At 39.6% G+C, this 27,248-nt stretch overlaps 1 protein-coding gene across 3 annotated transcripts; it reads left to right on the top strand.

Annotated features, from left to right (window-relative positions):
* Nucleotides 1–27,248, top strand: LOC139737877 (uncharacterized). 3 transcript variants are annotated; one of them, XM_071648546.1, is made up of 8 exons: nt 1–17; nt 7,524–7,940; nt 21,811–21,982; nt 22,278–22,437; nt 23,405–23,573; nt 24,094–24,206; nt 24,567–24,626; nt 25,125–27,248. In XM_071648546.1, exons 2-8 carry the CDS (start codon nt 7,883–7,885, stop codon nt 26,109–26,111), a joined length of 1,719 nt encoding a protein of 572 aa, XP_071504647.1. In that variant the 5' UTR covers nt 1–17; nt 7,524–7,882; the 3' UTR covers nt 26,112–27,248. The 3 variants fall into 3 exon arrangements, with proteins under 3 accessions (XP_071504647.1, XP_071504646.1, XP_071504645.1); XM_071648545.1 differs by having other exon boundaries at nt 1–22; XM_071648544.1 differs by lacking the exon at nt 1–17 and having other exon boundaries at nt 7,061–7,940.

Here is a 27,248-nt window from a genome sequence, read left to right as displayed (position 1 = left end):
CCTGCATCATCCGTGAGGTGAGGTCAGTGAGACTGAAATTGCGGCAAACCTCGGACAACCTCTGTGTATATATACAAGCTACATGCCGCAACAACAGAGCTTGTGTACACTGGTAAACCTGTACTATAACCAAGGAGGTATACTCTTTGTTATAATCACACGCGCCACTACAATGTATCACTGTAGTCTATAACTTTGTTGTTTGTTGTTTGGGGTTTTGCTGGTTTACACCTGTAAGTATAAAACATTATAACCTTTAGTACGCGCCACTACAATGTGTCACAAGTTGGTGTTTACTAGTATACTTTGTTGTTTGGTGTTTTGCTGATTTGCACCAGTCCTGTATAACCACACGCGCCAATCCAATGTATTAATTGGTGTTAATAACTTTTATGTTTGGTGTTTTGCTGGTTTACACCTGTATAACCACACGCGCCACTACAATGTGTCACTATAGTTGGTGTTTATAACTTTGTTGTTTGGTATTTTTGCTGGTTCCTGTAATTCTTCTCTTGACATGAACTTTTCTTTCCTTGACGATACATTGTATTTCCTTATAGGGTCCACGTAACACTTTCAATGTTCTTAAACTTGAAAGATCAAAATCGTCCAAACCCGTCCATACGTTTACAACGCACTTACGTTACATCTTATAGGCCTAATATTTTATGGAGAGCGTGTTAAGTCAGTAATCGTTTGTGTTTATTCTCTAGCGTTGAATAGTTTTATTGTGTATTTTTTTCATAGCAGATATTTTGATGTTTGTGTATATACGGTGATACTTTTTTTTTTGGAAATAGTGCACTCTTTTAGTAATGAAAACAAGGTGTATAATGAAATGTAAAATATACATCTAAATGAATATAGAAGAATTATTATTAGAGAGTATTATGATACCATGGTTAAAGTACGGTATGAGTGATGATTCAATGATTATAAGATTGTCAGTACTATTTTTCTTCTTCTTCTTCCTATAAGTATTATGATTATTATTGTTGTTATTATTATTATTATTATTATTATTATTCGTCGTAGTAATACTTGTACGATAGTAATATAGTAGCAGTATAGAACTTCCGTTGATTTACTATTATTAGGTATATGTAGTAGTATTGTTGTTTGTTTGTTTGTTCATTTCCATCTAAGAAGATGGCTGGATAGCCCATATTCAGCTACGTTAAGCTGGTCTTCCATGGGGTCCAGTTGGATGTAATATATTATAATAGGCATATACTATAGTGCTTAACACTGCAGCTACTACTATACTACTACTACTATACCACCTCCACTGCTACCATGTAAGCTACTATCACTAGACTATGACATATATATACTCTTACTCCTACTATATACTACTACGCTACTACTGCTGCTGCTGCGTCTGCTGCTGCTTCTACTACTATAGACAGAAAAATCTGTCTGTCCGGAGGGTCTTTTATCATTTTTTGACTTTATCGGGAAGGGATTTCGTGAAGCCAGACGCAGCCTCGTCGGAACATTATCCCCAGATACAGACTGATCTTTCGATCAACCACTACTACTACTACACTAGATACATTATATGCGGTCAGAAATACCACATTCCTATATGCATCAGTGGTATGCCTACTCGTCATCGACGCACTCGCTCTCCCTTTCAGGGCACCAAGATCCGTCAACTCGTACGGTGGAGGCAGTTTACAAGCCGCCGCAGATTGCCAAGCCGTGTGTCGTGTGATAGGCTGCCAGAAGAGGTCAAAATTGAGAAGTCAAGTTCCGTCTGAAAAAAAACAAAACAAAACAAAACAAAACAAAACAAAAAAACAAAAACGTCGTCACTGGTTATCTGTAAATAAATGCCCATGAGTTCAAGTCCACTTCATTTCTTTCTGCATTATAGTATGATTTCTTTAAAAAATCAAAATTGATTATTATTGATTATTATCATTTTGTTTTTACGATGTCCCTAGGCCCAAAGAAAGCAATGGGTGTTTTTGAGCAAGCACCTGTATTCTACGGGATCGACGCGTGTATGATTACCGTAATCATTCTATCAAGTCCCCCTCCTCCCCCCCCCCCTCCCCCCGGGGGGGGGGGGGGGACTGACAATGAAGACAATGAATAGGAGCATAATCGCTGTGTAGCCAATAGAGACTCGAACCTTGCAGGGACATCTTATACTGAGTACTTGCCATCAGTCTGTGGTCATGCCCACTGAGCTACTGCAGCTGACATTCGCAAATGTATAGGCAAAAACCTTCAAGGTATTGTGAAAAGAGTGATTGTGTTCGAAACGTATTTGTAACTCGTTCGAAATTCGCCGAATGGCCATCTGCCAACTTCTGCTATAGCACTGGCAGTTGGCCCGCTTTGGAATTGATGGTATAGTATCGGAAATCGGATTTGTGACAGAGCGACTTACTAAAGTGTGTCGATATGATAGAGATGAAAAGAGATTGATGATTGTCCGACGTCGTTGACGTCGCTGGGTGGTCAAGATGACGACAATATGGATACATCACCTAGCGAGTAATCTGATGGCAGTGACCACGATAAAGATAGTACGATCACGACTTTTTCCTGTGACTATTCTCAATTCCGTTGTAAGCACTTTAAATCGACAATATCATTGTTGTTTTTCCCTCTTCACATATATCAATGTACAACAGCTGTTTCGCATTCGATAATTCGTTCTAGCTGGGAGAAAAGGTTGGGAAGGGTAGATTATAACTCCTTGTTGTCATGTCTTTTCTGTGAGACCGTACGGCAGGTGTAATTTATTCGCAGACGAAAATGGAAAGCTATTTTTAATGTGTGGTGACATTTCACCACTGCGCTATTCGAGCAGTAATATGGGGCAAAAGTCAAGATTCCCATTGTATTGAGTGGTTGACAACCCTCGAGGGATTATCCCAACCCATGGCTGGAGGCAATTTGGGCCATGCTATCAAGAACGTGGATCAATGTTGCTTTCGAGGAGAAGTGCTTGTCTCCCTTATACTAATGGAAATTAAGTTCCAGTAAAGCTTATTCATGTTCAGTTTGTTTTTGATATAAAACTCCACTCCTTTCTCACGTTGACTTCAATGAATTGGGTAATTATTAAAGAAAATATAAACTTTTCGCTAAAATTGTGCATTAGACCTTCAACATTAAGTGTTTGTTTGTTTGTTTGTTTCAAGTTTTATTTTATAAAGCCAAATTGAACATGGCGTGCATGCCATTGCATATTATTGCGAAGAAGTGCAACGTCTGATCAGGGAGGTACACCTCACTGGTCTGATCCACATTGAACGATTAGGTGGACGGATCACGAACAAAGCCAACCTTCGATCGATATTGATATTGAACAAGTATAAATACAAGTATTATAACTAACGTGCAAATTCATGCACTGCAGTCATACGGATGTCAAGCAATAAAAACGCAGACGCAATTCTTGAGGGAACAAAAAGTCCTGTGAGACCCACAAGGTAAGACTGGGGAACACGTGAGAAAAGGGGAAATTATAAAAAAAAAGGGAACATTTACCAAGAAAGGGAACAGTTACTAAGAAAGTGAAAAATTACCAATAAATTGCAAAGTCACTTCAGCGAAATCCTGCGGTAATTTATTTGGAGTGATGTTGAAACAGCTAGACAGATTAATCATGTGTACTACCTCTCCCTCCTCCCCCCCCCCCCTTTCTCTTTTTATTCTGTGTTTTGCAGTGGCGGATACAGGGGGGAGCACACCGGGCGCGCACCCCCTTTATTCTTTGTTAAAACAAAAGAAATAAAAAGGAAAATGGGATGGGGGGCACGTGCGCCCCCTTTAATTTTGTAAAGGTGTCCCCTCTTTACGGAATTCCTGGATCCGCCCCTGTTTTGTCCCGTTTTTTTGTTTTTGTCGCAAAGCCCCACTACAATACGAATGCGATATTGGCGTTGGTTATAAACTCCTTTCTAACATTTCTTCGTCGGCTCCAGGTCGATATTAATGACAGGATTTAAGATAATGCGTAGTATAAACGTTATGGTATAACGTATTTTTTATTTTTTTTTTTTGTGGCATGTCCATGATCTCTCAAAATGAATAAACGGAACCACGGATCATTGATGAATGTGAACAGAAATTCTGGCCTGTATGATACGATCGTGGATAGGAGATCGGCGCAGAAATCGAAAGTAATTGTGTAATTTATTGTACTCAACAATGAAAATTTGAACAAAATCGGATAAAGAAATAAGGATGTTATGAAATTTTGAAATTTCGCTATTATTTCCGAAACAGTTCTTGAAACAGTCATTATGAATATGCAAATAGTGAAGAGATCATGTCATTCCCTCACAACTTGCCATATTATAGTAATGTTGAAATTTCCAGTTTTTCGTCTAAACGCAATTATGCCCCAGGCTCAAATCCTGATATATCTGGCTGACAATTATTTTGACGTGAACGTTACTGTTTACACTTATAAGAGAAAATTTTAATTTTCATATATAAATATATATATATATATATATATATATATATATATATGCATATATATATATATATGTATTATATATAATTATAAATTATACTATCAATGGAAGATTGTGAGATGATGACATCATCAGCTCACTCATTTGCATGTTGTCATCAACTGTACCAGAACTGTTCCGCAGAAATTCGCGAAACTTCACAATATCATAACTTCTCTAGATAATTTTTAGCCGATTTTGATCTGATTTTTACTCTTGTACTTGTAAGATACGGCTCTTTCTTAACAGACTTTATGTTTGAATTGAGGGTAACATTGATTCGGCACGTCATTAGGCCTACTGATCAGAAATGCTGTTTATCCCAATTCGGCAACAACGTTGTGTACGTCGGTTTGTTCTCGCTTTGGAGAATACTTTTATATACTTTGATGTGATTGCTGCTTTACTGTGATGCGTTGATTAAGTTCCAGTAACCTCTAGAGGCATTCACGTCTTTACTTTCGTCATTCCGTCTCCGTGAATGCGCAAAGCACCACTCGAAATTAATAATCATTTTTGATGAAGGCAAACAAAAGTCGGGGATGCAAGGGGGTGGGGAGCATGACAGCTGCGAGGGCACGAATGTTTTGCGTCCCCTCGACAGAACTACTAAGTATCAGTGACAGCTACAAACTGCACTGCCAGGCAACACTGCCGCCACGTGCCAAGAGCATTTTCCTTCGAATACTCTCTCTGAAGTCTCACTCTTAATACGTTCACAGCAATGAGCAGAGACAAGTGAGCGAACCCAGCCTGCAATAAGCTCTGGTATCAGTCTAGCATTATGGCGGGAAATTTACGACCGTGACATGTATCATCATGGACGCTTAGAAGACTTTCAGCTGGGACCTTATCGCCTTGGTCCACGCCTTTGCGACGCTAATTTCATCAATCACCTACGATTGGGAGGACAAATCCACGCGACCACTCTTTGTCGGCTGCTTAATCATAACTTCAAGATATATCATCAATGACGTCAGATAAATCTGATTAAAATCCATCTTCTCCTTCCCAGGTTGATCCCAGAGTTCAATGTTTTCTTCGTTTAACCTTTTTAATCGTCGGCATTTATAGCTGCCTGAAAATAAAGCTTGCGATCGCTTGCTTTGTTGCCACTGCGCGTGATTATAATGACATTTAAAGGTAACGTGCCTGAACGCCTTGCGAGGAATGAGGTAGACATTAATCATGCTTAAACGTTTATAATTCAATGTATAGATAACCAAATGATGTGAATCATGATTTGTATATATTTATATTTTGTAAATGCGTCACTTTGTACATTCAGATCGAACTAAGTTTAGGCCAATATTTGAATAGATGACCGATTATAGTTAAATCCTCATATACTAATTTGCTTGTTTGGTAATCAGAATTTATAAACCGGAGATTGTAGGCCTACCCTTTCAGTCCACAGCTTTCCTTCTTCTTCTATAGTAGATAAAGCATTCCATTTCTCATCTAAAAGAATTTCACCACAAACTCGTCTCGTCTCTCGTTTATTTAAGAGCTCATCACTGATTTACATTCACTGAAATAAACGATTTTGTGTAATGTGGAAATCATGCCTATTAAAAGTGGCTGTTTGGGCTTATGCGAAATTTTCAACGTAATCGGACGGGTGCGAAGAGTGTAACGTCAGTGGTGACACGACATTATGCTTCTGCATGCGACAATTGCTCCGGTCAAGATTATTTTCTCCTCGGACTTAGGGTCATAAGGGTTAGGGTAGTGATAGGGTTTTAGGTTTGATTAAGTTTGGTGCGAGGATTAGGATTAGGGTTTGAGTTATGTTTGTGGGTAGAATAACGTTTGGCTTAGCGTGTAGAAATTTCATGGGAGCAATATTGTTGCAGGAGCATGCAGGAGCATCAGGATGAAGTACTTTTCAAATAGCGACCTGTCAAGACTGCAAAGCGCTCCATTTGGTCACGTGTCCTCGTAGAAAATGCTCAGCTCTTACGGACACAGAAAAATTATGATATTTCGTTATTATGGACGAAGAAATCAACTCATCTGTTCTCTGTCGCCTATAAACACCCGAAAAGTATCATGTAAAAAAAAAATATGCTGTTATGCCCCTCACTATGTTTTCAGCGTTGCCATTTTTATGCACACGCACTCTCCAAATATCTGGCTATCTTTTACAGCGTCTGTAGGCCTACTCATTGAAAAACTTAGCTGCATTACTAGCTATACTCATATCCTATACTGTTATATTCGCGTTACATAATTATGAATGTGTATTTACAAAAGTTAGAGTAAAATGTCGCATTCTTGTCTTTTCTTATACTGCTGACTCCAGTAATACCGAAACAATGTTCTCCTCTTTGTATTGTTGATGACCAAACTATTGACATGTTTACCTTGAAAGAGGTGATGGTAGTATACTGGACTGAATCTGAATAAACGAATGTACACACTAAAATACACATACATTTTATTATATACACATACACATAAACACACAAGTCATACTAAAGCACATTAATCGGTAATATATTTCATGAACTGGAGTACGTTATTATTGCTGTTTGCAAATCGGCAACGTTTTAACAGTTCGGACTTCAGTCGAACACACTGTAATGCAGCTGACTGCGTCTTACATGCTTTAAAATGGCAGCATTAGTCAGCCGCTTCTATTTGCCATAGATTTATTTGCATGATAAATAATCGGGTACGTCGCCTTTTATTGTTGAGTCCGTTGATGGTCTATGGCCGATGAACCAAACAATACACATTTACACACACACATAGACACACACACACAACACTGTAGCTCCCAGGATGCAGTGCGGACAACGCAGCTGAGTGTGTTACAGTAATCCAAAAAAGCACAATGCTCTCCCTATAAGTGGTCCATGTACCTTACCCATTATACGTGTAGGAACCGACACACCTGCAAAGAAGAAACCAACACCGTATTTGAATGTTATGTCTTCATCCGTTTCTTGGCAAGACAGGAAAGAAATCTTTTTGATTTTGGAAGACAAAAAGAATGATCTTGATTAAACATCATTACTGATCATTTCGTTACAGCCTTTCCGAACGTGACTGAGTGAGGAGCATAGCGAAGTCGCCACTGACTGTTGCTTCAGTCGCGGAGCTGATCACCACCTGATTCCAGACTGTTTTTAAGCTCGTCGAAAGCTGAGTCGAGGCGAGGCGGAAGGAGAGACTGTGTCGATGATCGCCCTCCTCATCATGTCGTCTTCCTCCATTCATCTTTTTTGACCCTTGACCTTCAACCTGCGACCTCCCATCACAGTTTCGAGAGCCATCACTGGTCAAGTAGGACACGGACAGGCGGCAGGCGATCGCGATTTGTATCTTTCACTCTGAAGAGACCCGAGTAAATTTTCATCACGGATAACAGGTCGGAATACGACTACACCGGGATGTCTATCGCGGGGTTTTCTATGGCGGAATCCGTCTACTATGAGGAACCATACACAGGTTGGTACAGAAGTGTGTATATGTTTGCATGATTGTGTAGCTTAAACATGGACTAAAATATGAACTGCACTGATGTTTCCATCATAAGTCAAAGGCGAAGAAGAGAGATTGATTCGAAGACTTATCGATTTGTCATGACGCATTGTCGTGCAATGTTGCTGTACATTGTAGCTTTGTTCGCTGGTATAATAGCTGGCAATACACATAAGTCAAAGAAATGGCGGTTTGAACGTCCCCAATAATCGCGTAACGCATGGTTCATACAATATGCAACCAGAAGTGAAAAAGAGCATAGAAACAAATTGACGTTGAGAATACGATTGTACACACAATAAATAACGTAATTTAGTCGACGTCAATTAGATGCAAAGAACACAAACGGTGAATAGTATATAGCCATTCCTTGTGTAGGCATAATATATTGTAATCGACTGCTGAATCCCCTGTATGATTATGTGAATAGTTGGGCCTGGTGCTAATCTCATTGTACAATGTATATGAAGGGAACAGGGACACGTATTGCGACATTACTTTGGGAAAAGCGAAAAATGATAAATGGCGATAAATGGTTGTCAACATTAGTGCCTGCAAATACTATGTATTTGCATTATGGTGGAATGATCGATCTGAACAGACTGTGAAAAGCATATCAGCCATATTATCCTAGGTTTTTTTTATCTACTTTGGTGTCATTCATGTACTTATTCATTTTTTTTTTCTATCTACATTTCATAATCTATCTTTTCATTTCATTTCATTTCAGTTCAGTTCAGTTGATTATTTTTTTTCCCATTTCCAACATTGTATCTATCGGTTTGTTAATCTATTCATTCATGTCCTCCTTTCCCATTAGTTTTAAATATCATGTAATGCTAAATTTGTTGACAAAACATTCATTCATCACTCAACGTTAGAAATGACAATTTCATTTGCGCTGCTTTCGCTAACATTTCCTACAATGATTCATTCATCTTATACAGCCAAAAACAGGCTAGGAGAGAGAGAGAGAAAAAAAAAAGGTCTTAATCGAAAGAATGGAGGTAACCTACCTCTGGGAACCATGTCAGTGCTGAATATTGACGTCTCCTTTTTCAAACCAAATGCCAAACAAAGCATCGGAATGTGGATGAAAATAAATTTGTTTACGATACACAGGAAAGACACAAATATAGTTTGATAATCTGTTTTGATTCGTCATCTCTTCCATATCTTTCGTCATCGTAAGATTAAACGGTGAGATAGGCAGGCGCCGGGGTGTTGAAATGGCTCAGCGCGGGGCCTGTGAAACAAACCTCTCCAGTCTTGCGAACATTTTCTCTGTATAATTATATACAGAAGAGAAACAAATCTATTCTTACTAGTATTGACTTCCTCGCCTTGATGAAGGGTAGATAAAACCCTGTCGCCATGGCAACGCATGAAGTTATAGAGAGATGGAGGAGAAGAGAAGCCCCTCTGCTGCTGATAAGGCCCCGTGTATTTGGTGTAAGCCTGTCATACGGTGATCCGTTAGGAGAAGCACCAAGGGAAGATCTGGAAGCCAGGCGATTCTTGTGGTGCTGAAAATGCTTGACATGATTCATCAAGATGATAATCTCACCTATTCCGATCTTTAAAAAACACCAAACCGTACAACGTATTCTCTCTGCGTCTCTCACACACACATATCCTCTCTAGACAGGTGTATCTTCTCTACTATCTTCGTAGACATCATGTATGGCATTATAATATATGAATATATATATATATATATATATATATAAATGTGTATGAAAAAGAGAAGGAGATGAAAGAGATATAGATAGATAGATAGATCGATAGATAGATAGACAGAAAGATAGATATAAAGATATCACGCTGCGAAGAGATAAAGAAAAAGTGTGAGGGAAATCCATTGAACCAAGAAAACTTTTTTTTTTCTTTACCCCAAGGAATTATCATAATGATAACTCACAGTCCACTATAGGCACCTGTCTTTGAGAAGCTAATCAACTACTGTACGCTTCGGTCTACCTCCTTGGACCCTCATGCGGGTCCATAGTATCGAAAATCAGTTTGTCGCCAGGTGCATTTTTCGAATCGGCATTATTGTTAAATCCGTTGGTAAATGCGTTTATCATCGGGTTTGTATGATTTTGCCAATATTGATGTCAGAGGATAACCTACATCCGTGCGTCAGGGAATCACTGGCTTTATTGCCATGGTTACAGACCATGCACTAAAAACACGAAAGTTATAAACAACTTCATCTCGAGGAAACAGAGATGTTCACTGTGGCTTTCTAGTCTCGCTTATGCACTATAATAGTTAAATGCATAATGTGCCTAAATAGAACGAGGCCGATGAGAATCGAGTGTCCTCGGGTGTGCTGTTTAGTATCGCCCCGATCCTCGCTTGTTCGTCCGAACGTGAGGCGTGTCTTGAAGGAAATTTAATAACTTGGGCCAATTTCCCGTTGTTGGATGCCTTTACGTGAATGTCATATGCCGATGTATCACAAGTTGTAGATGTGAAATTCAATATAAATATTGTTTAACTTTTATCTGCCTTGCGAGATTAAATCTATCTACATGATGTAGTTGTGTTATTTTAAAGTGTATGAGAATTCCATGGATTTCATGGCAATAGATTACACCGCTAGCGCTCGTAAACTTGACATAGTTATAATTTGATCTGATTTTGATATGTTAGAATAATCTTGTCTTTATTGAGTCAACTGAATTACAGCTACAAAATTAGCGCGGACGGGAAGGTACACGACTTGCGGAAGTCAGTATTCTAACAGGGTATACTAATGTATTAGCGATTTCTTGGAGACAATATAATTCAGCTATGGCGTTCAGCATTTATATTAGTAATGGAGATCCGTTTGCTCTAACAAGTTCCTATAAAGTTCATCTAAAGAGTTGACGACTATTGCGTCAATAAAAACAATGTATAGATTTTTTTCGGAGGTAAAGATTTTTGGACCCTGAATCACTCCACAAAAATGTTCAGTTATCAACAGTTATTCATATTTCTGTATTCAAGCATGAAAGCAATGGGAGGAGAAATACGATGTGTTATAAATAACACAAGTCATAGACGGACAAACAAAATGGCAACATGATTACAATGAATTGATAACCGATAACAATGAACAAAGACAAACATAACCAAGGTCAAGGGGTGAGAGAGAGAACACAGATCGAAGATTATTCTTGTGAGTGGCTGTAATGAAAAAGAATTGACGAACTCAGCGAAGATTTTGGCCGTAGATTTCTGCAGACTAAAATAGAAATAATGCGAATTTGTATTTTCGTTCGTTATCTTCGTGAACCTAAACATAATTATGTTTAACAACAAACCACAAAGCGACTTATGTACTAGGTGGTGACAACTCACTGTAGCAAGATGATGAAGGAATATTATGCGAGCACCATCTTCCAAAACACTTCAAAGGAAGCATATAATGACGTACGTATATTAATATAGGAAAAGTTCAGCACCTTTATACATGGTCAGCGCAAGTAGGGACCGTTAAAAACACGTCCTCATTTTGGCTAATTACTGCGAGGAAGGGTTCATTAACTCATATTAGAAGGTGGCTAGACTAACTCATCATTACTGACGTAATGCAAACAGTAAGCTCTGAAGATCAGCAAGGTACTGATGTCATCCAGTAAAAAGTATCAACAAGCTTAATGGGATTAGGCACCTCATAGATAAAAGTGTAAGTCGCTTGCCACTTCAGTTGGTGAAAAGCACTCATGAATAATGATGATAATATGAAAACTACGGACATTCCAAAGGGATCAACTTTGATTGTGTGTGTGTGTGCGTGTGTGTTTAATTAATTTCACCGCCCTGTTTATTGAGAAGAAACCTCGGTCCTTTTCACGCACACGATCCTTGTGTTAGAAAACAAGACTCCATCTCGAATTTCATAATGGTTGATATTGAAGAAATCAAATAGCATGAATTCATTACAGTTCTGTACATAAGGCAAGCAATGAAAGAGGATGCACTTGTAACACCTTTACGTAATCCTACATACCGATTTCGTTGGTGATTGACATGTCCCGTAATCATTCAAAGTTATAAATGTGTGTGACTTCGTAAACTTATGACTGGTCCACCAAACTACCTATACTTATAATAGTATGCGAGGTTTAAATTTGGCTGCCTGAGTATGCCCTCCAAGCCAAATTTAGACGGTTTCGCTCAAAATACAGTCGTTGTGGGGTTTGAAGTTGCAGAGAATAATTAGGTCTGCATTGATAATCTAAAAAGTATTTTTTTCTTTTTTTCTTTTTGCCTGTGAGATGGCAACCGTACTGATCCAGACGGCTCTTCCACCACTCCCTGCACCCTAATTTCACGTCAACTGGAGTCATGCTCATGTACAAGCACCACGGGCCTAGTGGGAGGAAGAAATTAATTCATACTGATGATAAGGCTTTCCACCGAGTTGTGCGCGCTAATTTCCCGCGGGAACGTTTCGTTCCCCCAAAGTGCCAGGAGGAAGGAACAACATATTGTGTCATTGGTCGTGTACTAGTATTGCTCATCGTTTGGAAACTCCAAACGACAGCAAGTTCATCCAGTGTAAACGATAACGGGCAAGAAAAACAAAACTGCAGTCAAATGCAGAATCGTTTCTTGTGCACTTACCTTTATCATGCCACGTAATAACTGCAATTGAATGAACTCCCTATATAATTTTCGTATGCCTGAACGTTCTTAAATAAGTGAAACAGGCAAAGAGGATGTACAGGTAGTAAGGGCAATCATTTTGTAAGCACTTTCTCAGTGTGAAAAAAAAATCAGTTAGTTAGGTGCGACCCTTTAGATATCTGAAATGATTGTGTGTGCATATAATTTGCTGTTTACATGTTATTCTCTTTGTATCATGATATAAAATAATGGATGAATAAAACTGCTGTTATATTTTGATTCCAACGGATGCAGAAAATCTCATCTCTATACTGGTCATCAGGCTACCGAGTTAAACTCAGAAAGATTAAAAGTGGGATGGCTGATGAAACACCAGACGATAACCGAGTGTCATCACTTGGCATGGTGATCTTATCCTGAGAAATGTTTGTCCACAACGTCCGTAGCCCGAAGGTTCAAGCAATCAGAACACTTCCCGCCTAAGTCGTATGGATCTACAGTTTAGTCTCATATTAAACGCGGTTGATTTCTAGTCCGAGATAGAGAGCCAAGAGATTTGGCGTAATCTCCGATGCCCAATAAGAGGACGCGAAGTGATGAAATACACGATGCAGTGTATCGAGAGAACTGGGTGAGAAGATTATGATATGCAGGCGACTATCGTTATGACGAAGTCCTCGGGACCGGCAATTTTCTTTCGTTCTATCGAAATTTCGTTATAGCTGAACAGTTAAGGGCATGTGAAGATGTATAAAAAGTAATGATGAATTTGGGACCTTAGTTTTACTTCGTTGCAACGAGAATTTAGTTATGACCGTCTTCGATATAACGGGAAAGCAATGTAAATGACAGTTCCTGTCTGTGTGGATCTGTGAATATATATTGTGAAATAATTGTCAAATTTTGGTGAACCTTGAGTGAGAAATGTGTTTTGTGACGTCCCTTCAGGGCTTCCATGAGGTATCCCCTGGGTTTCGAAGACATCCTTTGCCTGCGAACCGGCAATAAATAGGCCTACTTCCATCAAGGTCTTGTTCCTTTTTAAGCAAGTTATATCACTGTTTTGGAACTATTATTAGTAGATGACGGCGCGTTCCAGTACATTATACGATGATTAAAACAATACCTATATCCATTTTCTTTGTTTTCTTAGAGAAATTTCACGAAAGATGACATTTCTATGACACATGGGGATGTCGTGTAACATGTTATCAACGGACATTGTCGTATCATGTAACTGTTAGGCCTATATTATGATACCGAGGAGGTGTGATGTTACACTGTTTATTGCTTTTCTTTTAGATTTAATTTACATGAACGGACATTCTTCAACGCTTTTGAAATCCTATAAAATCTGTTGTCAAACACTCTTAAAGGTCATTACGTAACAGATTGAATGAGGAAATACCCAGCCAATTGAGTTCATACCGATGAATTTAATTACTACATAATGTAGTATATTAAGAAATTGGAAAATGATGGCAATGTGATAAAAATGTGTTAATTGTGAAGATTATGAGGGAAATTATACGCAAAAATATTTGCACTGCAATTGTTTCAACGAAATATTATCGTCAAACATTATGAATGAAAGTGCGTGACGAACAGGATTGACATGTGCGTTTGCAGATTTTACTACGCAAACACGGGGTAATCTCAGATTTGGTTGTAGAATGACCTTTTTGCCCTGACCATGAATTAGACCTCAGCGGGAAGAGAATTATAATATACATTCCAAGCTGATTAGATCAAGCACTCCTGTAATATTTATGTGAATCAGGAAACCATGGGTAGCATATAACATCCTCTTTGTCTCCGATTTTTGACGTGCTGTCAAGGATGGACCCAAAAGTCAAAAGTTATCTTTTGAGGGGGTTGGTTGACTGCGTGTTGTCGTCAGAAGTAAACTTTACGGTTGACCTTGCATATAAAGCCTTGGACAAGGCTTTGTTTATAATCGCAAAAATGTCACTGAACTTCCACTTGCCGTTTCCTTTCTTTCCTACTTTCTGCGTTAGAGGTCATATATAATGATATCAGTTTATATTGTATAATCACATATGATGATAACGTGTAGTAGAAGTAGTTAGAGTATAGAGTAGTTACAGCAGTACTATATAATAGGTCGCCTGTACATGTATAAGTACAGCAGCAGCAGCAGCAGCAGTAGTAGTAGTATATTAGTGAAGTAGAAGCAGTGAAGAAATAGGATGAGTAAGTAGTGATAGTCACCCAGGTGACAATGATGATTACACTAATAAAATTTATAGTGATGCTTTAATTGCCGTCGTCATAAAAATCGTAATTTCTTTGTAATCAATGGAAGAAATGTTTTGTTCGACAGTCTGGCTCTAACTTTGCAAAACGAGGTCATATTTTGTGGCAGGGATGTCTGGAGGCAGTGGAAGAACAGTGTTGAAACGAAATTTAAGGATTTTAATTTGGAATATCATTATTGTTGCTGATATCACTTTACTCTTTTATCATCATTATCCGATTATAATTACATGGATGAATGTCATTAGTATATTTTGTTTGTTTGTTTGTTTGTTTTTGCAGTGCTATCATTATGATTATCTACATTTTCTACCAGTGTATCTTATTAACATCATATACAACAAAACAGCGTATAATAAAACACTGCAAAACAAATGAAATGCAATGTCCCAATTACATATCCGTTCCAGCGTTTTGGCAAGCCAGTCACGCAGAGCAATACATTATAGGCCCTAAATGATTTTTCAAAGCGATCCAATATACAAGTGTACTGTTTTCATCTATGATATCAAAAAGCAAAGATTGTCTTTCCTTTTCTTGAACGCGTACGGATACACTATATATAAATAGTGCATGTTACGCGCTATATAATCGTTGGCAATCATAATGATTAGATTATCATTTTCTCTCATTTTGTAAGGGGAGGGGTACTGATCGTTGCCTGCCTACTAAATCGCGCTCTGCTGAACGCTGTCTGTCAACAAAGCATTCAATCAATCATTAATCTTGCGACATTTCATTGCCCGACTCTGTACCAGGTGAAGTGCTCCGTTAATAGCTTGACTCAGAATACTGGAGAAGAGAAGTATGAAGCCAAAATAAAACGACAAGATTCCGCCATAGCCATCATAGAAGGCACACTGTGATCTTCCAATAGAGACCAGACAAGGTGCAATAAAAGATATTCTCACAATGATTTTCTGCGTCAAACACGGTTTTGATCACAGAATGCCTGCATGGAAAACTTCATTCGACGAGGTATATTTCAATGATTTGAAGAAGTGTGTTCATGAGGGGAAAAATTGTAACAGATAAAACACTCTAGATACAAGAAAGAATGAAAGGCCAACAATATGACCTGGGAACTTTTTTTTTTTCTTCAAGGGGGAGGGGAGTCAACACAAGATGATCTATCCCAGGGAAAAATATTTTCACTGAAAATGGTGTAACAGAAGAAGCTGAATGATTAATATTTTGGCGAAATCAGGAAAAATGTCAAGAACACGAAAATTATTTGAATATTAGGGAGTCAACAAACACGATGTCCTATAGATATCTCAGGATATCCGCCATAGCCACGTGATTATGATGTCATCAAGGTTATATAACCCTCATTTGCTCTGCATAGACAGTGTAAGTGATTTCATCCCCCTCCCCCTCCTCCGCCCCAAAAAGAAAGATTTTTTGCAGAATTCGACTTCAAATTCAGACGCTGGTTGCTTTCTCCAAGGAGCTTCAAAAGAAGGAAACTGCTCTGAAGGACTGAAAAGTACCTTAAAGGGGACCTCCGGATGATTTTCAGACTTTTACATTTGAACAGCTTTGAATCACTTAAACTGAGTACAGAGTTTCATAATCTATAGTGATTGGGATAAAGAATGAGAATGTTTTCAAAATTTATAACAAATTGCAATGAACAAGGATGATGACATGCCAGCCTCACCATACGCATGATAAGAATGCATGAGTTGGGGCTCAAGGAAGCAGAACAAAAGAAGAAGGCATGCATAGATTTTTCACAGGTGAACTTGTTGAGCAATTGGTATTGTAATGGAATTACACTGCTACATTTATGAAATATATGAGGCTCTGATGTCATCAACACTGTTCAGTGTAATTTGTTTAAGATTTTCAATTTATTGGTTTCTCTGCTCAAGGACCACAATAAATTCCGCGAATCTATACATGGAGCTGTTGATTTATGTACTTCATGATGTGAAATTATGAAAATCGTCCGGAATGCCCGTTTAATGGAGGAGTGGAAATGAAAACGTATTGACGCGAGACTACGGGTTGTGTGAGGGTGCCGAAGATGTCATGTGACCTGTAGTTGTCAATGAATACAATTTTATCTCAGCATGAGACGAAAGGACATGGATTCAGGTTCAGCCGTAAATACGACCCGTTTGACCTCTGCAAGCTCCTGTTTGCTTTCGCTAGGCTGCGTTTCAAAACGTTGTTTCGGTAGTTACTATTTCACTCGAAAAGAAAAAGAGTGTACATCTGTCATACGTAATTATAGCAAGAAAATCCAACTGATATTTACGGCAGATCGTACCAGCTCTCGTAGGCTGCATGAAGACAGAAAGACGCCTTACTTTTAGTATCAAAGGAAAACGTTGGTGCATGTTTTATTTGGGCTCAAATTTAAAAGCACGCGGTAAGTGCATGCACTTGAACTACGCCGCGAACGGTTGTGGTCGTTCATGGCAGCCTGAAGCCTGAGCGTAACGCCAATCATTCTCTCTGACACATTACTGCTCTCATTTCGACTGGCATGGGTTCTGAATATGAATCGATAAAGCTTATCCGTTCAAATTGTATTCTATAAATCACGTATTGTTATGTTGGAAGATAACAGAAATGTGACTATGAAATGCAGGTTACAGTTGGAGTAGAATTTGCCTGTCAGAAACGAACAATGGTAATCTCAAGGCGAATTGGAGGTATATGAGCCAATAGTGTGGGAAGGTAGCTTGTGCAATATAAACATGAATCCCCTTTAAGAAGAACCAGCAACGATTTATTCCATGCAGCTGGAAATATTGTCAGTAACAGGGGTGCTAATAAACATAATTTCTGCATGTAGGATTTTGCTCTGGTGTTTTCATTTGGCGAGTTGTCGCCAATCATACGTTACGAATTTCAAGAATGAGGAAGTGTTAGTTAACGACAACAAAACGTGGAGCTTATGGTCCTGCAGTGGTGAAAAGGGGCTCGAAAGGAAACGTTACTGTACAATGTATATCTTCATACGATACAAATATCGAGATTCTAAGACAGTAATAATTTGTCCATAGCGCTACCCTTTTCACTGGAAAGCAAATTGAAAGGGTCTTCAGCGAAAACATAATTCCATCAAGCTGGCTAATCTTGAATATAAAAGCAAACCACAGTCGTGGATAGATTTTGTGATGTTTTCGAGTAAACTGCCTTACTGAAGTCACCGATGGCCACGCCAAATCGTGTTTGTCCTACTAGCAGGAGGAACATTGTAATCACGAAGAAAACCCAATAGGACATGAAAAGAAGGCGAATTGAGTCAGTAGTTCTCCACTTGAGACTATTTTGCCCGCCAATGATATCCGTGAGTGTTCATTCACAGGAATAGATCTCAAGGCTAAGAAGAAGAAGGGAGAGGAGAGCGGGTGGAACGCTCCGAGCTAGCCCTGTATCTCTTCCATGCAGCATGATAGCACCAGTCTATTACTTTCCTCAGGCGGTTTTCATGACATCACATCACAGTTATACATTTTCCGATTGCTCTGACCAAGGAGTTTCGAGAAGCTCCTACGGTAGCTCTGACACACTCAAATCGACATTATCAGCCGAGTTCCAGTACGTCATCCGTGCTATACAGAGTATACTAGTACCAACATAAGAGCGTGTCTTGGCATCGCCCACTCTTGCGGAGCGAAAATGAAAGTAGATGCACCCCATACTGTCAGAGAAGGCGACGCATTTCAAAAAAAAGCGCGGAGATATGATGGAAATGAGCAAAAAACGTATGCTTCCTCGATGGGGCGGATAGATAAAGATAATTATAGTCTGGCTTCATCGCATTACCGATAGAAACTGATAAGAGTGTATTTTCTTGACAGCACTAAGGAGGACTATGTTTCTTGTATCATGGAATGTCGACATCATGCCTCGCGGAAAATGTCATTCTCTTTGAAGAAAGAAAAATGCAAACCATCAACAAAAATGTGAACGAAGTTTACACAGAATGGGTAATGTCACTTGGAAAAAAAGAAGAAGAACTGTTCTCATATGTCTGCTTGCAATTAATTATCATAAACAGTATCACTGTAAGAGATGCATTGTCTACATACTATTTTACCGTCAATGACCAAGCTAATGTGCATTCGCCAGTATGATATAAATAGGCCTATGTAATTATTCTTTCTTGAGTCTCCCCCGAAATCAATGTAACATTACCTTATCTAACACGTGCTGCAATGATTCAAACATATAAAATGACTGTTAATCGCTGTTTTGTGCGTTTTCTTCGTTGCCAATAGTAAGATCGTGCTGAACTTGAAAATGTGAGCTGTATATACTACAATTGTACTTGCCTGTAAGTGAAGGGAGTGCCGTTCTACAAGTTACCCCCCCCAAAAAAAAAGAAAAAGAAAAGAAAAACCAACCAAACAAACAACACACACACAAAACAACAACAACAACAACAACCAACCAACCAACCAATCAACCAACCAACCAACTAAACAAACAAAAACCAACCAAACAAACAAAAATCAAAACACACACAAAAAACAAACAAACAAGCGAAACAAAGCGAAACAAAACGGCACAAAACAAAAACAAAACAGCTGAATGCATTGTAATGTTATTAATGTAAGAGGCACTGCTCGTCAGACATACACGTTCCGGCACCATCGCCGATACATATAGCTTGCCAAGAAATATATTTAGACACTCCTTATTGTGTGTACGCTTGCCATTTAGAGTTTTAGAACAGATTTCCTATACTTTTCGCGAGACATATTTTGGGGAAATTCCTTCTATTTTTCTCCAGTCTCGACATCCGGGGAAGTACATTTAGAACAACGTCTAGTGGTTTTGTTTATTTGAGAAATGAAAACGTGCCCCGAAGCAGAGGAAGACATGTAAACTACTTTTTGTGACCTTTAAATGAATTTATCGATATGATGTGACAGAGGGAAACAAGATATGCAGCTGATATTATGCTTGATAATAGTAATGCTGTGGCCAATAACGTCTGTATAGTGTACAGTATGATATCAGCATTATCATATTTCATTTTTTTACTCAAATGTAACGCAGATTACAGTATGTATGCAATTATCATTTTCAGGGGAGAGAGAGAGAGAGAGAGAGGGGGGGGGGGAGGAAGTTGCAGCGATAAGATGAAAATGAACCTTTTGTATTGTGAGTGACACGCCTGATTGTCATACAAATAAATATGTTTGCTTGTTTGTTTATGTGCTTACGTGCGTTGCGATGAATTCCGAAACACCAAGCGTGTGATTCTCATGCATATTACATGCACGCTGCATCACGGAGTTGCACGAAAGCATGTTCATCTTTTTTTTTTTTTCATCTGCCTGTATAAGGTCTCTGAAGTGTGATCGGTGCAATATTTTTCACACAAAAATCTTTGCTTTACTCCATCATGGGCCTACATGTACATGACTCCATGCATGGCGTGCGATATACAGTTGACTCACTCTTGTATAAACAATCCATGAATCCCACCAAGGAGTCACTGGTAACTCCTTGATCCCACAAAGGAGGGGCAAATTTGTTCTAAGATGGATACCATGTACATGTAGTCCGTTGAGTAATCGTCGTACCGTGGTTCAAGTCTGACAATCATCTTACAAAGACATAAAATAATCCATCAGCATGGAGAGTAACTCATCGTTTGATCAAGACAGCCGGTCGGTGAATAGAAAATGATTAAACTAAAGATATGTAACGAAAAAACGAATGTCATCATTCCGTTCATGTTCATTATGACTGCGATTATTATGTTCATTCAGATAAAGATATTGATTTTTAAATGTAGTAGTAATAATAGTAGCAATAATTCCATAGTAGTGATATCAACATCAATGTGACCATGTTGCATTTCCACATCACACACGAAGTCCTACGTTTTTGTATATTTTTCAAAATATAGCAACTTAATAGCATGTAAGCAAAATGAAAGTATACCTAAACACTTAATTTAAACAGACAATACCCACAATTCCGTGTGACATCTAGATTTTTTTTTATAGTATACTGACAGATGCTGTAACCCGCAATTATTGATACATTCTTGTTTTGTTCAAATGGTGCATTGTACGCGGGAGAATCTGCACAGTAGATTAATAAAGATATTATAGGGACAGCCATAACGCAGTGCATGCATAATCGATGGTCCATATCTCTACAGCACGGAGACTCGTGCGCTTGAGTGTAAATGTCTCGACATGCAGTGTAAACATACTTTGAACCCCCTTCTGTGGACAGACAGAATACACCATTAACCCCGTCAGTCTCGTTGGCAACGCGTCTATATGTACGTATCAACTGTATTTTAGGATGGTGGTCCCGAAAGGGGTCCATTTTGCACAAAGAGATGGCCGTCTATGGGTGTGTGCGAGAAAAACATATTACTGCCGCACTACGAAGAATGTGCACGTACGATGGTCAAAGTCTATTTTCTGTATGAATAATGTATTTTCAAGCAACAGCTACTGAAGGGTATTTTTGTCTCTCTTTCAATTTCTATAAAGAGCAAAGTCCACTATCTTGTGCCACCTGTGCATTGGTGCCCAATTTACAAGACTCAAAGCTCTTATACTCTTGTATATTGATGGTTTGTATTCCACGAGGGTGTGCAAACAAGGATGGCAGTATATAAAAGATAATAAAATTGGATGAAAGCCACTAACTCCTAACCCACTATTCATTGTCTTATTCATCAAAATTTACCCCAAAATTGTTTAAATTATTGTGATTATACTTTTAGTTACAGTAAATTGATACAAATGGTAGCAATAAGAGTTAGATGTAGCAGCAGCAGTAGTTTGGAGTTTCACTTAAATTTGTTATAGATGTTATGTTAGTAGAAGTCGTAGTAATCTAAGTAAGAATAGCCGTGTTTTTATTTTGTTTGTCTGTAAAACTGTGGTTGTATATTGAATTTGTAATGATCGCTGCCACCCGTTTCTTCTTGGTCCTGCAGTTCCTGGGCCTTGCAAGACATGCTGTCTTCGCTGTCCGTGCCCCAACCTCCTGACGACCATCGTCTACCTGATCGGCGTGGTCGCCTTCTGTGTCGGCGTCGTTCTCGCCTCCGACGAGACCGTCAATATCTTCCTCTGGAATGACACGCTCCGAGGAGTGATGTCAGACTGGTGAGTTTACAAACAAGACCGAACCAAAACCGAAACCGAAACCGAACCGAAACAAGACAAGTATACCCATACGTCGTTCAGATTACTGAAATAAACCACAATAGATTGTATACCTCTTTATATGCAAGTTGAACCTAATGTTCAGTAGGTTAACTTGCTACGTTATCCTATCATAATTATTCTTGTCTGTTGCCTTATGCGGTAAGTTCTGAGCTAATGGTGTCCCTGTACTAAAAATGAGAAAAAAAGAAAGAAAGAAGAAAATCTTGGTGAAATTATCTCCATTTTGCTTCAGGCTACTCTACGTGAAGATCGGAGTGGCCGTCGGCACAGCTGTCATGGTCATCCTATGTGTTCTCATGCTGGCCACTGCCTACCTGGGCACCGGTGCGACCCGGAAGGAGTTCGTGTGCCGCTTCAGAACGCGCGCCAAAGGCCGATGTCAGACAGGAATGGTAAGGGGCCGTCGTCTGCTCACGATGGTGCTAACCCTATGACTTGATTCCCAGTCAAATGTCCCGGTTTTGTCATCATTGCTCTTTGTTCTAAGCCAAACCATTTTGATAAAAAATGATGACTATACATGTCCTTTTTTTCACACAGTGCATATTGACAATTATTTCACTTTTGTTACCTCAGCAACCATTGCAATGTATCCATACTGTAAGCATTATTTGCAATAATGCATGCATTATTTCTGTCACTGAAGAAAGTGAGATTTATGTTTGTATATTATTTTAACGTGGAAAAAAGAAATAAATTTGAACTTGAACTTGAAATTTTGCCATATATCATGTAATAACGCTACCCTTTGTGAAACATAAGTGAATGAAAAAAACCCCCGGATTTTCCTATTCCTCAAACTGCCCTTGAGCACGCCTATAGATTTGATATCAAGTAATTCATGTACGAATGTATCGACAGACAGTATGTTGCAGTAATTGTCATCTTAGTCCCTCTGTGTATGAAGACTCATTGTTATTGTGAACACATTCCAAAGTACAAGTATCATTTTAACCCTAAACAGGCCAGGCTTTTTTGGCTATGCTATATCCGGGAATGATCTCGGCCATCAGTGGCGCGATCGCGACGAAATTTGGCACGCGCGACACCCACATCGTAATCTACAAGATAGTGTCTTATTTTTTTTTCCAATTATCAGTTTCTAATTTTAATCAATTAATTATGCAAATTAAGCCCAACATCTTATTAAACTTATTAAAAGCATTGAGAATTGCAGAATGTGCAGAATTATTGCGCAAAACGTCGAGAAGGGGGGGGGGGGGGGGGCGGCGGATTCCGCCCCCTCCCGGCCTAATTAGGGTTAAATGACTTAATACTCTATGCGACAATGGACATAAGGACGATGGCAAAGAGATGAATATTTCCTTGTATTCCTCCCCCTCCCACCTCTTGTCCCAGGTGCTGACCATCGCCTATGTTCTGCTGATCATCTGGGTGATAATCATGGTGATCACCGTCATCCCGACCTTCTTCTTCAGCGTCAACGCCGGCGGCGTCTGCCGGTCAGCCAAGGACCAACTCAACCAGGAGCGCTACTTCTACGAGTGCTTGGACCTCAGGCAGTGGGGTGCGATACATGTTTCCGATATAATAATATCATCAATGTCTTTCGGTCTTGGTGTTAGAGGGCGTCTGTTAAAATGTCAATTTTCCTCGGTGTCACATAACTTTCTTCTTGTATTATGTTAAAGTGTAAAATGTTGCCGAAAAAAGTTTTGTATTTACGCGAAAGCATATAGGACGGAAACTACTCTGTTAACATCTTTAAGATTTTAATGTCACATCTGCGACGAGGTATTATACTTATTCTGATTTGAACCGTAAGTTGGAGCAAGATTCCTTGATAGTTGTATGCAGTAAGTAGCATTATTGTTGAAAAGACTTCGTTTCTCATCTGTGATGCTGCAATCTTTTTTTTTCTTTTTAATCTTACCTTCAGCCCTTTCTTTGTGTGTGTTAGTGTAGTAGCTATTGCAATTTTCTGATGTGTAACAGACCTAAACTTGACGTTGAAACAATAAATCTATTGTCATTGGTGGTCTCCACTTTGCCGTATAACCATGGTACGTGTTATTGCGCTGTTGTAGGTCTGATAAACTATGACCCGGATGCTTCTCGCTGGGCTGACCCAAGACTTCCGTCCACAGAGGAGGAGGATTTCTTCATGTGTAACGAAGATCTCGTCTACATGTGTGACAGCGTGAGTATCACTTCGCCATCTTCTTCTCTTCTCCTGTAACATCATTGATGAATTCTGTAACCCATTAAGGAACCCCATCCTCTGGTTTGGTGCTGTGTGTGTTCAATATAACTTTTCCTATTTATTTACTAGTGTTTCGTAGGGCACAGTATAAAAGTTATGTTTCGTTTGAGTATTTTGTTGTTTACATGTAATTATTTCGGTAACAGATCTTTCAAAAGCTTCCTAATCTCTCAGTTTATAACTAAGTCTCAAATTAGCAGTGAATTTCAAAAGACAGAAATCAGTGCTTGTTTCTCCTGTTTCGAGCATGGTAATTATGATTGAATGTTAATGCTTGTGTCTTGTTCTTCCTTGTAGGATGTCCTGATTTATTACGGCATCACTTTGGCTGGAGTGATCCTTACTGTTATAGCGTTGGTGAGTGAACAGGTTGCAGAGTTGAAACCGAATTGACACCTCCCCACCAGACTAGATATTTCCTTTCGTTTCTTGGTTGTCATCGTACATTTCGTCGTGGCATCATGTCATTCGTACATCTTTTTGAAGTAACATGTACTGTCTCAATACGATGATAGGAAATGAAGGAAACAGATCCTAAAGAAAAGAATTTTGTGCTGTTAGGAAGAAAGAGCACTTGTGGCCAATATTAGTTTGACCTGAAAAACAAGACTCGAACCATGACAAGCTTGGGCAGTTCGAAAGAATCGGGGCTGCAGAAATACATAAGAGTGAGATAATAACCATTTTGATGGAAACTGTCATCGCGAATTCTTCATAAAAGCATCATAAGCTTATACAGTGGGAGATGAGAATCTCTCAAGAACAAAGCTTAGTTGTTGTTATTTTTTGACAGATATCTTCTGTTATATATTTTCATTTATTTTTTATGTAATTTCATCACTATTCTGTATTCAGATTCACTACGTTCTCAACTTCTCGGCCAACTACGCCAAGCTGCGTGACCGCTTCAAGGATGGCTATGTGGACAAACGCACCGGTACTTACATCCATCGTACCACCAGCCTCCGTGGCAGTAAGAAGTCGCTATCCGGGACTAGAGCATCGCTCCGTGGTAGCCGCGCCTCGGTCCGTCATCTGAACGGTGGTCCATCAAACGGTGCCCTTGCCACCTCGACCTCAGCTTCCATGATCAAGCAGAGCGCCTACAAGAACGAAGGCATGAAATCCAGCAGAGAAAATCTGTATACTATGCAGGAACTGAAACCGACTGAGGGCCCAGGGAGCAGCTACGGGGGCAGCAACTACACTACCAGCAATTATGGTGGTAGCAACTACGCTGGCAGCAACTACGCAGGTAGCAACTATGGCGGTAGCACGTTTGGTGGCTCCACTTTGGGAGGGGGAGGGCAAGACTACAGACCACAGGAAGCAGATATCGAGGAGATGCCTGCGCTGAAGACTGCATACATGGAAGCCTTCGACAACCAGAACGAGTCGTTCAGCGATCGAGAGCGCATCGCCACCCAGCAGTCATACGAAGCAAACGTCGTGGATCCCTACGTCTCGTCCAACATGAACAACGACGCCTTTGGTGACAACGGCGCCTACGCGCGCGGCACGTCCGAACCGTTCGGGTACAACGGTAGCAACAACATGTCGCGCAGAGGGGATGCCTACAATGACGGCTACGGAAGTAATCTCGATAGAAATGGCACGTTCGGCTCCAAAGAGTACGGGAGTCACCACCAGCTAGGTGATAAGGGATTCGAGAGAGCCAACGAATTCCCCGTGCACAGCAGCTACAGTGGCACCGGGCAGAGTCGATCCAACAGGAACAGCGGGGGCAGCACGAACCAGAGTGGCGGAGGGCTGGCGGAACCGTACGTTACCCTGCAGTCTACAGACTCCTCGTCCAGAGATAAACACGAATATTTCATCTGATCGAGATGAGATGGATTCGCCCTTGAATAGCATGGGAGTGACATTTTGATCTTTCTGAAGGTGAAAGGGATTGGAGAACAATAATTGGCAAGAAAAGAGACGGCTTCGCCTCGTACTGCTCCGATGCTGTGAGGGCCGTAGAAGGTTCTTGGACTGGTGACGAGCCTCTTCCCTCTCCCTCTTCCCCCTCTCTCCACAGTGACGAAATTGGCCGTCCACCGCTGTGTCAGTACGGCCAGGGAGGTGAGACGAATTTCATCTCACCTCCCTGGTACGGCTAACTTCGTCACACCAGTGCCCGATCAACAAGACATGCTCTGAGTTGATTATAGAGCATGACGTCACCTTTCAGAGACCAAGTTGTGATGTCACATGGGGTGCTGCATTACTCTTTCTCGTTCAACAATTCGGTCGGATCCTAGCAAGGACTTTAATAGATGAATGTTCGCCATCCCAAGTATTCTGTACCCGTTTTAATGTGGAATACAGATATAACAAATCAAAGAAAACTTTCTGTATAGATCTCCTGACAAGATGATGTTGCTGTAGCAAAGGCGACCTAGGAGCTGTTGGAGTGTATGTTCTCAGTTGAAATTTTTTCTGTTGATACTATTGATTACGAAGTATTGAGGAATTTGACTCAGGAACCTAATCCCACTTCCATAATTACGTTTCTCGAGTTGATCAAGAAAAAAAAATCATGATGTTAGATGTCATATAGAATATTTACATAATGATAAATCCTATCTAGCATCCGCAACAAAGACAGAAACGACAAAGAAGCGTCATGTCGTGTCGATTCATTTTAGCGAGCCGACTTCATGTACAACTTTATTTGTCATCGATGATTTCTGGCAGGATATCAATTATGTAATTGAAAATTTAAAGGGTGTCAATGTTGATTGGAATGTGTTGTGGTACAAAGTCGACCTTGAAGTTAAGACCTAAATCGCCTTCATCTCTAGAAGTGCCTGTTTCTAAACGAATCGCCAAAGGACACCGGGAAATCCGCGAAGATTTTATTTTACTTTATTTCATGATTCTGCAGAGTCTCGATATTTTTCTGCATTGTTCCAATATTTCCTTTGAAGATGGTATATACCCAGTTGATATTTACGACATTATAGTCAAGCGGTA

This window comes from Diadema antillarum, unplaced genomic scaffold (genome assembly GCF_040938485.1).
Source record: "Diadema antillarum isolate AM-2024a unplaced genomic scaffold, OU_Dant_1.0 seq00000712_RagTag, whole genome shotgun sequence".
Lineage (NCBI taxonomy): Eukaryota > Metazoa > Echinodermata > Echinoidea > Diadematoida > Diadematidae > Diadema > Diadema antillarum.
This window is presented reverse-complemented; position numbering and strand designations above follow the sequence as displayed.